Source organism: Lampetra planeri, chromosome 1, assembly GCF_965212315.1.
Source record: "Lampetra planeri chromosome 1, kcLamPlan1.2.h2, whole genome shotgun sequence".
Taxonomy (NCBI): Eukaryota; Metazoa; Chordata; class Hyperoartia; order Petromyzontiformes; family Petromyzontidae; genus Lampetra; species Lampetra planeri.
Genome location: NC_136107.1, coordinates 29,892,722 through 29,907,335, shown reverse-complemented (window position 1 = coordinate 29,907,335; position 14,614 = coordinate 29,892,722). Strand labels below are relative to the sequence as shown.

Sequence of the window (14,614 nt, the reverse complement as noted above, 5' to 3'; positions counted from 1 at the left end):
TCCCCACTCCCCTACCTTCCTCTCCCCACTACCCTACCTTGCTCTCCCCACTCGCCTACCTTGCTCTCCCCAATCTCCTACCCACTCTCCCCACTCCCCTACCTTGCACTCCCCACCCTCCTACCCACTCTCCCCACTCCCCTACCTTGCTCTCCCCACTCTCCTACCCACTCTCCCCACTCCCCTACCTTGCTCTCCCCACTCTCCTACCCACTCTCCCCACTCCCCTATCTTGCTCTCCCCACTCTCCTACCCACTCTCCCCACTCCCCTACCTTCCTCTCCCCACTCTCCTACCCACTCTCCCCACTCCCCTACCTTGCTCTCCCCACTCTCCTACCCACTCTCCCCACTCCCCTACCTTGTTCTCCCCACTCCCCTACCCATTCTCCCCACTCCCCTACCTTGCTCTTCCCACTCCCCTACCCACTCTCCCCACTCCCCTAACTTCCTCTCCCCACTCCCCTACCTTTCTCTCCCCACTCCCCTACCTTCCTCTCCCCACTCGCCTACCTTCCTCTCCCCACTCCCCTACCTTCTCTCCCCACTCCCCTACCCACTCTCCCCACTCCCCTACCTTGCTCTCCCCACTCCCCTACCTTGCTCTCCCCACTCCCCTACCTTCCTCTCCCCCCTTCCCTACCTTCCTCTCCCCTCTCTCCTACCCACTCTTCCCACTCCCCTACCCTGCTCTCTCCCACCCTGCCCCCCCCCTCCTACCCTGCTCTCTCCTACCCTGCTCTCCCCTCTCTCCCACCTTGCTCTCCCCCCTCCTACCCTGATCTCTCCTCTCTCTCACCCAGCTGTCCCCACTCTCACCGCATCCTCTCTCAGCACGCCTCTCTACATCTCTCACCCAGCTCCCCCCTCTCTCATCACAAATTACAAATCCGGTAAGGGATACGCTGTCGCCAACATTATTCATGTATGTTGTCCTTCAAATGGATTGGATAAATACAGGCATACAAAATAATTTTAGAAAATATAATCACCTGAGATTTGCTGATGACAAAGAGCATGTTCGAGCACTTTTGGCAACCTGATGTTCATAACGTGAAGCGACATAACAAGGTGCCTAAATAAGAGCGTTTGTAATCTGCTATGACATATAGATCAGTAACACGGAGACTGCCAAAGAAAATGAAACAAGCTGAACGGTGTGCCCAGAATCATACTCCGAGACAGAAAGAGTGTTAGGAACAGCAAGTGGGGGTGTGGGAAGATCACATGGCCAGCAGGGATGATGGTCAATGGTTGAGATTGGTTTACCAAATGGCAGCCAAGGGGATTAAATGTTCCCAAGAGGATGATAGCTACGTGGATGGCACCAGGGGATTAGTTCATGTGCAGGAGCGAGACGGATTATGTCATCCCAAGACCATTACCAACCTGCAGCGTGTACAAAATTATTTTTGCCACGTATCGTGATGAGTACTGCAAGATCTGACCATGTCCGTCCACTGCTCGCCGAGCTGCATTGGCTTTCGGTTGCCGAACGAATACGTAAGGTCGCACTCATTACACAGTGCTTGCCATAAATGAGCCACAATACCATGGTGATCTCGTCAAGGAACGTAAACCATCACGCGAACTCCGGTCATCCATTCGGCAGCTTTGGCTGGTCATCAAACAAAGGTGGTCATTTGCATTGCGCGCTTTCAGATGCATTTCTGCAGCCGTCTGAAATGCTCTTCCTTCCGATATTAGGAAGCCACTGGAGCTATGCACTCTTAAATGTAGATTGAAAAAGAATTTCTTTAGAACTGCTTTTTGTGTTTAGTTTGTTGTCCTTCCCCCGCACCTTTGATTAGCACAGTTAGCTACGCACGGTGCGAAAGAAGTTCAACATACACATACATACATGATGGATGGTGACGAAGAGGAGAGGGAGGCCTTCACTCAACCTTGGAGCACTTGGCGTGATCATGGCTGTTGAAGATGATGAAATTAATGAATGTATTGAAGGAGGGTTTTTTTTGTTACACGGTTTCTGAGCACAGGACCAAAGGCTCAAAACATCAAGCATCCAGGAACAAACAACACTTTCAAAGTTGTAATAAATAAGAGTGTAACACATTTTATGAATTAAGCAAAGTGGAGCAGTGTGAGATAAACAGCAGAAAGAGAAGTTTCGTGATTTGCAGTTTGGTGAGAGGATTAGTTGGTGAGCCAGTGAGTGAGTGGGTGAGTGATTGGTTGAGTGAATGATCTTGTGAGTGAGTGTGTTCTTAGGACCTGCAGTCTGGTGGTAGAGCATAATATAGATGGGGTGACTGGTAGACCCGAGCGCTCAACATCGGTGGAGTAATCGATATCAGTAGTGGAATTAATTTTAGTCCTGTGAATATAAACACAGGCAAATGATTGGACTTATGTATGTTGAACTTATTTCACACCATACATTACCAAGTGTGCGAGTTAAGGACAATAAACTAAACACGAAAATAAATTCTAAAGATATTAGTTTTCAATATAGATTATATAAAAGTGCATAGCTCCTGTTGGCTTCCTAACATCGGAAGGAATAGCGTTCCAGACGGCCGCAGAAATGCATCTAAAAGCGCGCGATGCAGTGATCGTCTTTGTTAGATAGCCAGCCAAAAGCCGCTGCTGCTGCAAGGTGACCCGGAGTTCACGTAATGATGGTTTATGCTACCTTGACGAGATCAGCAAGGTATCGTGGTTTATTTGTGGCTCATTTGTGGCAAGCACTTTGCACGTCGTGAGATACAAAATGCGACGGACAAGCAGCGGAACTCACCGTCGCCAAAGAACTGCAGCAGGGCCAGGTCAATGGACCGCTTCCACTTGGAGCTCTTCTGCAGCGCGATGCCGTAGCCCGTGGTGGCGAACACCTTGCCGCTGCCGATGGTCACCAGCTTGCACCCCTCGTCCTTGGCCGCCATGTAGTTGAGCACCGCGGCGTCGTAGATGAACGCGTCCAGCTTGCTGCAGTCATAGACGCGGTGTTTTATTTGTTGTTGTAAAGTTTGGCGATTGTTTCGGTTAAAAACAACTAAGTTCATTTTGTTTAACCGGGGTGAGAACTCGACGGAGCATTGTCTCGTTTGTAAACGAGTAACCCTGAGTCACCCAAATCACAAAAGTCAAACATAAAAACGATTCAGAAACTTTGCTTTGCATTTCCATACAAATGTGAACAAGCAACTTTCTAAATGACATAACAATAACAATAGTTACCCACAGCCCTTTGCCATTCCACTATTAGATGAAGGCCTACCCATGCTGTGTCTGTCATGGGACGTTCTTTGACCATACTTCACCACACAAGTCAACGCAATTGGTCAAGTGTGGGATCACCGAAAAAGTTCACATGTCACCCGCCCCTAATATGGGCAGTGCTCTAACCACTGTGTCACTGCTGCCGTTATGCAGCATCACAAAATGAAGTCGGAATCCTAGGGTAATAAGCGCTTTTCGCTTTCACCCCAATTCTCTAAAGCCTCTACGCTTCGTGGCATTGGAAGGCTGCCGCTATCCTCGGCTGCCCGTGAACCTCAGACTTCTCCTGTATGCTCAGCAAAGCGGAATGGAGCGATCACAGCGAGCTTTCTACGAGGTTCTAGGTAGGTGCAAGACCTTTGTCGCACCTCCATGCTTTATACCCAGCGGAACTTAGCCCCCTTTGATTGTTTTTATTTGCAAAAAAAACATGGGCCTGGTACAACACGTTGTCGCTGTTCAATTGGCGAGCGTGGGGACGGGGGGGGCAAACAAATCCACGGGAATTTCTGCCCGGTGCGTCGAGGACAGAGTCATTAGGACAGGTGAAATCGTTCGGGGGGGGGGGGGGGTGCTGTTAGTCCCAATCACGTGGGGGAGGGGGATCCCACGTAGGGGGAACTGTGAGGATTTTTATGGGGTTGGTGGGGGGTGGGGAAGGGGGGGGATAAATCAGCATAGTATGGGAATACCGGGGATAGGACGGGCAGGGGAGAGGGGCGGGTAAAGCAACATTCTACAAATCAAATAATATACACGCATGGGTATCGGTCTGCCTTTGCTCCGAGGTTCGCCTGCTCTCGTCTGTCGAGGGGTCCGCCCCTCTTTTAGCCCCGTCCCAGTCTCCCACGTACCCGCAACCTCCTCACCCATCCCTCTTATTTTTAGACTTTGCAGGAAGAGGGGGACCACCTGGTCTCAAATTCCCAGTCCTTAACTTTAAAGCTTGTGGCTTAAATGCTCGATACCCGCATGGACTCGCTGCACTTACCCTTTTCTTTTAATTAAACAAGTCAAGTCTTTATTATAGCGACGTGAGTGGGCAACAACAAACCCGGGTAACTATGGCAACTGCCTCCCACTCCAACTTGCACTTACCCTTTCTTAAGGCTACGCAAGGCCTCGGCCACGTTCTTCTGGTTGTAGCGGGACATATACGCATGCATCTCGGGGTAGTTGTTTCGGATGTTGCGCTCCGTGCTGCCATTGGGCACCGTGCCAAAGCGAAATGTCTGGGACTGCTGATCCGGCTTCTGAAACTGTAAGGGAGAGACAGAAGCAAGCATAAAGGGGCAGTAAGCACAAAAGTTGGGCCCTTGTGCCCAAACGGTGGGACCCTAATGCCACATCTCACTCGCTGACACACTGGCTGAGGGGTATTTTAGGCTGGGAGATTGCTGATGGCAAAACACACAAAGCCATGGCTAGGCTTAAATGCCCACCTGCCAGCAAACTAAACTAAAAACTTAATTTGACCTCTCTTGCCAGTATCAAAATATAAGAATAGGGAATAGGTGTTACCCTTCCTTGCAATAAAACAGGTGTTAAGATGTTAAAACACCAAATTGAAACCTTTTTCAAGGAATCAAGTCTGCATTAACCGCACACAGTACTTGCGGTGAACATTTTATTTGTGCTGTTCGCCTTTTGGCGTCCTCTGGTCTAACACTGATTGAGACTAGGCTCTAAAGAAAGCTGTCTCTGGTGTAGACCAATCAGTTTCAAAGACAATGAATATACTACCAGAGCATGTTTTTTGTGTTTACATGTTCACCACAAGTATATGTGGTTAATGCAGACATGATTCCTTGCAAAAGGTTTCAGTTTGGTGTTTTGACATTTTAACACCTGTTTTATTGTCAGAAAGGGAAAACCAATTCTTAAATAAACTAAACAGTATTTTTTACCCCATTGGAACCTCATTTGCCTGTAAAAAATATGATAATTGTTTTTTTTTACCCTTCTATCTGGCAACAAAACTGACACTTTTTTTTACAAGGAGTCATGTTTGCATAGACCACAATACCTGTAGTCATAATGGAAACAAAAAACATAACTCTGATAATGTGCACTGTCCTTGAAGTTGATTGGTCCACACCCGAGACAGCTTTCCTTAGAGCCTAGTCTCACATGGGTTGGACCAGATGGCGCCTTTTGGCGTCAGATTTGTTGCCAGATAGAAGGGTAAAAAAACAATTATCAACTATTTTTTATTTTACCAGGTAAGGCCCACTGAGCTACAGTGAGCGAAAAAAGTATTTGATCCGCTGATTATTTTGTACGTTTGCCCACTGACAAAGAAATGATCAGTCTATAATTTTAATGGTAGGTTTATTTGAACAGTGAGAGACAGAATAACAACAACAAAATCCAGAAAAACGCATGTGAAAAATGTTATGAATTGATTTGCATTTTAATGAGGGAAATAAGTATTTGACCCCTCTGCAAAACATGACTTGGTACTTGGTGGCAAAACCCTTGTTGGCAATGACAGAGGTCAGACGTTTCTTGTAGTTGGCCACCAGGTTTGCACACATCTCAGGAGGGATTTTGTCCCACTCCTCTTTGCAGATCTTCTCCAAGTCATTAAGGTTTCGAGGCTGACGTTTGGCAACTCGAACCTTCAGCTCCCTCCACAGATTGTATATGGGATTAAGGTCTGGAAACTGGCTAGGCCACTCCAGGACCTTAATGTGCTTCTTCTTGAGCCACTCCTTTGTTGCCTTGGCCGTGTGTTTTGGGTCATTGTCATGCTGGAATACCCATCCACGACCGATTTTCAATGCCCTGGCTGAGGGAAGGAGGTTCTCACCCAAGATTTGACGGTACATGGCCCCGTCCATCGTCCCTTTGATGCGGTGAAGTTGTACTGTCCCCTTAGCAGAAAAACACCCCCAAAGCGTAATGTTTCCACCTCCATGTTTGACGGTGGGGATGGTGTTCTTGGGGTCATAGGCAGCATTCCTCCTCCTCCAAACACGGCGAGTTGAGTTGATGCCAAAGAGCTCCATTTTGGTCTCATCTGACCACAACACTTTCACCCAGTTGTCCTCTGAATCATTCAGATGTTCATTGGCAAACTTCTTGAGCAGGGGGACCTTGTGGGCGCTGCAGGATTTCAGTCCTTCACGGTGTAGTGTGTTACCAACTGTTTTCTTGGTGACTATGGTCCCAGCTGCCTTGAGATCATTGACAAGATCCTCCCGTGTAGTTCTGAGCTGATTCCTCACCGTTCTCATGATCATTGCAACTCCACGAGGTGAGATCTTGCATGGAGCCTCAGGCCGAGGGAGATTGACAGTTCTTTTGTGTTTCTTCCATTTGCAAATAATCGCACCAACTGTTGTCACCTTCTCACCAAGCTGCTTGGCAATGGTCTTGTAGCCCATTCCAGCCTTGTGTAGGTATACAATCTTGTCCCTGACATCCTTGGATAGCTCTTTGGTCTTTGCCATGGTGGAGAGTTTGGAATCTGATTGATTGATTGCTTCTGTGAACAGGTGTCTTTTATACATTTAACAAGCTGAGATTAGGAGCACTCCCTTTAAGAGTGTGGTCCTAATCTCAGCTCGTTATTTGTATAAAAGACACCTGGGAGCCAGAAATCTTTTTGATTGAGAGGGGGTCAAATACTTATTTCCCCCATTAAAATGCAAATCAATTTATAACATTTTTGACATGCGTTTTTCTGGATTTTGTTGTTGTTATTCTGTCTCTCACTGTTCAAATAAACCTACCATTAAAATTATAGACTGATCATTTCTTTGTCAGTGGGCAAACGTACAAAATCAGTAGGGGATCAAATGCTTTTTTCCCTCACTGTAGAATTGTAACGACTGTCTCAGGGCTGCACACAGTAGATGAGCACTACCTCAATGCCCATTTGAGCATTTTAGGGAAAATGATTAAAACACAAACCTTGCATACCCTCCAGTCTTTTGAATTTTCACTCCACTCAATAATTTTCCATCTGCAACGCTTCACAATTGTGAAGCATACATTTTTATTTTTAAAAAATGGCATTTCGTCACAACCGGGTCAAAAATAAAATACAAAAACTAACTATTTAGAAACATGTGGTTTTATTTAAAGTGGTCATGTAAATTTCATCAATATACTCCACCAGGAATCTATATCTTTTGTTTCTAAATCATTAACAGTGCTTTGTTAGAGACACATTATAGGCTAATGTGTCGGGCAAGAGGGCAACAAATACCATTTCCTAATATCTTGGGCTTCTAAATGTTTTTTTTACGTTTTATAATTTTTTTTTAAAGAGTGTTAATAACAAAGGTTACCAATTTTACATTGTTATTTGTAAATATTGAAAGTTCTAAAATATTTCCCTTTTTACTCCAATTTAATTTGGAATTGCATGGATATTATTCACTGGACGGTAAAATTGCATCAACCTTGCAGATTGCAGAAAACTAACGCAGGGTTGCTTTGTTATCCACAGGATATTTAGCAATTTCTGGTGCTGCACGCCCTGAATATGGCTTCTCTTTCAGCCGCTCATGCATGGGATTCGGCGACGTGAGGGGTAGCAGGGTCAAGCTTCTCGTGAAACACTTTATTACGCTTCGTACTTGCCCAGAGCTACATTCTCCCAAGCTCCGCTCTCTAATCAGCACTGTCAGCGTTTGTGGCGGGATTTCTCCTCCTGCTCTCTGCTGTTAGGCGAGGGGTCTGCTCCGCAGGTGAGGCTTTTACTGCATGCCCCGGCTTGCCTGCTATACATTTCCACACAATGATAAACCACTTCGTTGAACTATCACTTGTGGCCAGGTCCCTTCTTAAAAAAATAGCATATGGCTGTGGGCATTACCTGGTACAATAAAACATGTTTTTTTAAATAGTTTAGCTGCTGGCAGCTCGGTCTAAAAATGAGCGAATTCTCGCGAGCCCAGTCCACCACCACGGCCGTCATAGTTGTACATTGGCACGGCGGTCGATTCGGCCTTGAGCCGGGCTGTGGTTAAGCTTTCGCTGCTGCATCGCGAGTCTATTTTATTTGATGCATACGGTATTGGGGTAATTTCTCCCACCATTTAGACGAATGTATTGTGCTTCAGATATCTCTGACTCCTGCTCATCAATACCGTTGCACCGATTTAGAAACAGTAGCAAAATAAGTGTGCTGCGTGCGTGATTTTTGATATTTGTTTTCTTTTCATCATAATCAGTTAAGACTAGCTTTAAAAAAAATACATATTTTTGTTACTAATTAGGTTAAGCTGGATTTAGGAAAGGTTTTTCTACCATCAACCGCATACATACTATTCGTAACATTCTGGAAAACACCAATCAATTAAAAATACCCGTTGCATCTAGCCTTTGCAGACTATGAAAATAAATTTGATTTAGTAAAAATTGTAGCAGTCACCCGCTCTCGCAAACCAGGACCTATATGAGAAAAAGTGTTCATAAATAATAATGAAACATTGACAAACATGGAACGGCCACAAAGAGATGACATGAAGTACCAAAACACGGAAAGAGAAGGGCGTCAGATCTGACAAGCTGTCACCAAAGCGATCCACAGAGACATTCAAAGAAGCTTTCCGAGAGATAGATATGAACTCGCAACCGACTGCCGAACCACCAGGCTCCGTAGTCGCGACTTCAATTATAACAATTAATCGAATCCTCTGGGCAGTTGTATCACCACACCTGTAGTGGGACACAGTGTGTGAGTTGTACGAACAAACTTGTGTTGTTGCTCTAGAGACCAGGAGATCGATGATCGATGTTCTGTCGCCACATCGATGGTATTCGTTGTGATTTTTTACTTAACAGAGTGGGCTGCCTGAAGGCTGCCATCTTCAATTTGATGCGCAAATGGAAACGTAAACTCTATCCAGTGTGTGACTGCAGTCGTCCAGAACAGGCCATGCAACATATAACAACACAATGCCCCGATCCACAAATACAAAGGAGACATCACAGCGATACACTCCGCTTGCTGCTCCGGACGCGGTTATCTGGGCTTAACCACCTGAATGTGAAATTATAGTTGTTGCTCTGCATCTAACATCAGCTGTATGCCAAGAAGAAGAGGAAGAAGAATAAAAGCCCTGACTGAACCAGCGTGTCCTCACCTTGTTGTCGCTGAGGCCGGACACTTGCTCCACGTACTCCTCCTGGATCATGAAGGCGGCCAGGTTGGCCGTGTAGCTGGCCAGGAATATGACGGCAAAGAAGGCCCAGACGGACACCATGAATTTGCTGGTGGTGCCACGTGGGTTTTCCACCGGCACGGAGTTGTTGAAGACGAGGGCCCACAGCAGCCAAATGGATTTGGCGATGGTGAAGGTCGGCCCGCCCGTTTCTGGACACGCGCACACGTGCAAGACATACAAGCTCTCGGCTCAGTCAAACTCGCTCACAGGCACAAGCGTGCCCAGTCAAGAGAGGGGATGTTTCTGGTTTGTCTGAACGATTCCTAAGCCACCGTTTGCACCCCCCAAGGCCGCAGTACGCCACGTAAAACACACGCTGCGATGTAGAGCAATTATAATTAAATGTATATCAAATCTAGTTATTATCAACACCAATTAGTCTTTGTAGATGGTAATTAATGGAACATGTGCTAAGCAAGTGTGAGACTTCTAATGTCACGTTCTCTACTGTGGTCGCTCACGCTACATTCCAGATGGTTACTTCAAAGCAAGGTGGCACAGTTTTTGAATTGGAAAAATTGGCTTGGCCTGGTTACTTGGCCTGGTTGCAGCCTTACTGAGCTTTTAGTGGGCCTCGTGGCTCGTTTTGCATGTATGTTGAACCTCTTTCGCACCGTAGGTAGCCAACCATGCTAATCGAAGGTTCATTTGTTAAGGGAGCTGCACTCTTAAAGCCGGGCCACCCTTCTTGATGTCACTCTATCAATTTGGAAAACAGACACGGCATCGATTACAGGAATAATAGATGTTATCTTGGGATAGTGTAAAACTAACCTAGGCACGTATAAAACCTTGTTAAATATCTGTTTTCCATGCAATCACTTCTCTCCATCTGCATACGGGAAGGGATGAGGCCACAACAGGGACGGAATGGAGGGGTTGAGCTTACAGAGCCACTAGGCTCGTGTAAGCGTCGCAATGAGAGACGAGCTGTGCTAGGCCATACCTGTTACTGCCCGGCACGGCTCGGTTCTCCTTTACAACGAACGTGAAAATGCAGCATTACAGACCATGCCACATCACGTGCCCCACGGATATCTGGAGTAGGTGGTTTTCAGGAGTGATTCACGGTCTGTTGATGTTCATGTGACACCAAGCTCAAAAAGCGTGGGATTTCCTGTCCGGTGAACCGGGTTGAAGATGAACTCTCAGGGCTCTCTAAACTATAAACTAAATCATTATTTATTTTTCCAGGTAATGCCAACTGAGCTATATAGCGCTTTGTTTTCAGAACCGACCTGGCCAGAAATGATTGCTTAATTAAGTTACTTATCATTTGGAAATGTATAGTATCCGAAAACTCTAAACGCATGTTTCTAAATGTGGAGGAAAAAACCGCAGGGCCCGGAGAAAAATCCACGCGACCATAGGGAGAACACGCAAACTCCAAATATACAAGCCTCAGGGTCAAGATCGCACCCACAACCTCCTGTATACCAGGCGAGGTAGTTACAATCTCTCCCTAGTGGAACAGCATGCTCATTTAGAGAATGGGCAGAAAGAGAGCCTTTGCACTGCTAACACAAAACATAAGGCCCGAAGATTAAAGGCATGTGCATTTTAACGTTCAGCCGACTTCTCATGCTATACACGTAGTCTAGTTTACATGTACAGCAGGTCAATGCATGTTAGTTTTGCCCATAAATAGAGGGAATTATCCCTGTTTCCTTGGAGACGGTCTTTTGTGTAAAACCTGACGCTTCTTTGCGATAACGAAAGGCAGGGAGCCAAGCAGAGGAACACTGCCGCTCTCTACCATGCCAACAGAACAGCCAATGAAAGGGGGGATAATGGGACGTGTGATAATTGTTAATAAGGGTCTGTGACTAACTCTACGCGAAGATGAGAAATGTGTTTACATGAGACAAATAATCGTGACTACGATACGCGCCAGGGGAACTCGGCCGTCCTAAACCATCACAGCCTTCAATCTGCACTCAGCATTTCTGTAGCAACAAGCGATCGCCGGTGTAATAAAGCAAACAGCGACAATGTCTCAATAATAGTCATAATTCATAATTGAGAACATATGCATGTCCATGCTATTATTATCATCGTCACAATTCCCACCTTGCCATGGTGGAGTATTTTGCAGTGAAATCGACCATTGCGCTGCCTACACAGCGCCGTCCGGGAGAAGGAATGCAGGAAATGAATTCTACGCGTCTCTTGTTTTCCACCTTCAAACGCCCTTTCCGTATTCAGCTGTCCACACCAGTGAATTGTGTTCTGATAGGATTTCCATCACCAAACCTAACATCACTAATAATAATAATAGTGAGTATTGAGTACATGTTGTAGTCACGCTGTTCTTACGACACAGAGAAGCCATCACAAAGGCACTGCTGCGTTCTATAGATATCGTCTCCAGTTGTTTGACAGTAGGGGGCGATGTTGCTGTGTGTAATCCAAATTGAGTAATTTTCAGGGTACATTTTTTTTGTTTGGCAAATGTGGACAGTGATGCTGGCATAAATACCTCGCCTGGTTTGCAGGAGGTCGGGGGTTCGATCGCGACCCTGACACCTGCTGTATATTTGCAGTTTGCAAGTCTCTCCTCCCATGGTTGCATGGATATTTTTTTCCCCCGGTTCCTCCGGTTTTCCCTCCACATTGAGAAACATGCGTTTAGATTATTTAGATAATTTTGCTGCTATAAATTTCCACGTAATAAGCCACTCGTTGAGCTATGATAAATAAGCGAATAGCTGACATTGCCTAGTAAGATAAAAATTGTTTAGTGTTTTATTTGTATATTTTTTTAGTTATTTGATTTTGTTTCATTATAATTTGCACTCCGATCAGGTTTTGTATTGTTTGTTGTTGTAACATTCTGACCTGCCCCGACTTGACATCTGTGAAAGAGAACTGTATTGCTCATCGGATTCCTCCAGTACAAATAAATATTCTGATTCTGATACTCACTTCCCTCCAGCTGTAGCAGCAGTAACTATCATTTCTGGGCTACAAAAATATATGTGTTTGTGTAATACCGCCCTGAATTGTCAGTTTGGGCGTTATATCAAAATCTCCATAGCAGATGCAACCTACGGGCAGTATTCTACCACCATTGCTCACAAAGCACGCAATCGGCGATAATAAGTAACACTCCCCGGGGCAACGCATGGCCAGGAATCTAATAATGAGTTGTGTTTGCTTACAGCATTGACCTTTACCACTGCACTGCAATGTGTTGTGTGCAAGTGCTAAGAATAGACATGTTCAGAAAAGCAAAAAAATAACAGTTATAATTTTACAATAAAATAATAATAACTTACAGGCTTTTTGACAATCTACTGCTGATCGAATGGTTGTTTGACCATATTTCAACCACGCTGGACAGTGCAGGTTGGTGAAGGGAAAAAATAAAGACTGATGTTAGCCGGGGGTCGGGAATCAAATTCCGGTTTCCAGGTTCAAATCACAGTGCGCAAACTGCTGTGCCACTGTTAAACTATTAAAAACTATTTTCTTTTCACCAAGAAAGGCCCACTGAGCTATATGTATATCTTTTTCAGGAGTGACTTGGCCATAAATGGTATCTCAATGAAGTAGCGTATCACGTATAAATTCATGGCACCCAAAATACTATAAATGCATGTTTCTAAATGTGAAAAAAAGAAACCAGAGGATCCGGATAAAAATCCACGCGACCACGGGGAGAACATACAAACTCCAAATATACAGGTGTCATGGTCGGGATCGAACCCACGACCTGCTGTATACCAGGCGAGGGAGTTAACATCTCGCCACCGTGGCAAGTTCCATTCTATAATCTACAAGCGTCAAGCTTTTCACGTCAACATTCAATGCTGTAGCTCTTCGCAGCCAATAATTTGATTCATAATTGATTTTTGGGTTAGGTCACGAGATGTTGCAGTCGTATAACCCCAAACAAATCATGTTGTCATGTGTACAAGAGTTTAACTGTTCCAATTATTGTTTAAGCTCAGTAAATAAAAAACTGTTCTCACAACCAAAAGTATGCTTGTAAAACTACAAAAATCTGCACTGTCCTAGTGTACACAGACACTCTTGGACAGCTTCCAATGTGGTGCTTTTTTTCTCTAAACATGATTAAATGTCTTCTTGGTTCTTTCGGTAAAGTCACGTAGAAGGGAAGTAATAAAATAATAAAAATAAAACATAATAAACTAAAATTTATTATATTATTTTATTTTATTTTGTTTTATTTTTATTATTTTATTACTTCCCTTCTACGTGACTTTACCGAAAGAACCAAGAAGATGAATCCCTGCAGTCACGAAAGCTTTAAATCGAAATGATGAAATGTTTACAGCCAGGAATGAAAATACTCAGGACCATGCTAGGAACACTCTACTCATTTAAATAATTAAATGTTACTCCCACAATGATCGAGTTTGTAGCTTCTCACAAAAGACACGAATTAATGAAATAAAAATACTGCACAGCTTCGCTGGGCGAATATGAATTATTCAGTCATGTGCAGACGAATAATACAAACCCACAGATGCCTGGTCAGGTGGCTCACAAACAGAAAAACTTGAGTCAAAATCCTGGTTGGGGATTGACTCAGCCGATTATCCCTCTGGTTTCGTGACAATGAGTACCACACTTTGTGCTGAAGTCAACGGAGAGACTCGCACCCACCATAGGAATGTGGAGTGTCCACCGCTGTCTCAGGACTATGAACAAGAGCTCCGTGCTTAATTGAGCGAGGAATCACCTTTGGCATAGAGAGGGGGCTTAAACTGTAGATGTTGGAAGGGAGTGAGCAAGTTGTTGGGACTGTGAGTGTGCTCCCTAACGATAATCCCAACTGCTCAATCGGAAATCGCCGCACAGCCACACCACCGCGCAGAGCTCTGTTGCGGCAACACTTCCCATAATGGTATTATGTACGTTTGTTGAAATTATTTCGCAGCATATGTGGCGAACGGTGCTAATCAGATGTGCGGGGGAAAGGACAACAAACTAAATACAAAAAGCAGTTATTAAGAAATGAGTTTTCAATCTAGGTGATTTAAAAGTTCATAGCTCCAGTGGCTTGCCAATACCGGAAGGAAGAGTGTTCCTGACAGCTGCAGACACGCATCCAAAAGCGCGCGATACGGTGACCATCTTTGTTCAATAGCCAGCCAAAAGCCACTATGAGGATGACTGGACTTTGCTTGATGATTTACATTATTTGATGAAATCAGCAAGGTA

At 44.9% G+C, this 14,614-nt stretch overlaps 1 protein-coding gene across 1 annotated transcript in view; it reads right to left on the bottom strand.

The window, feature by feature from the left end:
* Nucleotides 1–14,614, bottom strand: part of GRIN2C (glutamate ionotropic receptor NMDA type subunit 2C) — a 194,941-nt gene that overhangs the window by 11,521 nt on the left and 168,806 nt on the right. The window contains exons 8-10 of the mRNA XM_078598329.1: nucleotides 9,344–9,573; nucleotides 4,341–4,501; nucleotides 2,761–2,948 (exon numbers count right to left, since the gene is read on the bottom strand). Coding sequence (XP_078454455.1) covers nucleotides 2,761–2,948; nucleotides 4,341–4,501; nucleotides 9,344–9,573 — 579 coding nt within the window. The remainder of the gene's footprint in view (nucleotides 1–2,760; nucleotides 2,949–4,340; nucleotides 4,502–9,343; nucleotides 9,574–14,614) is intronic.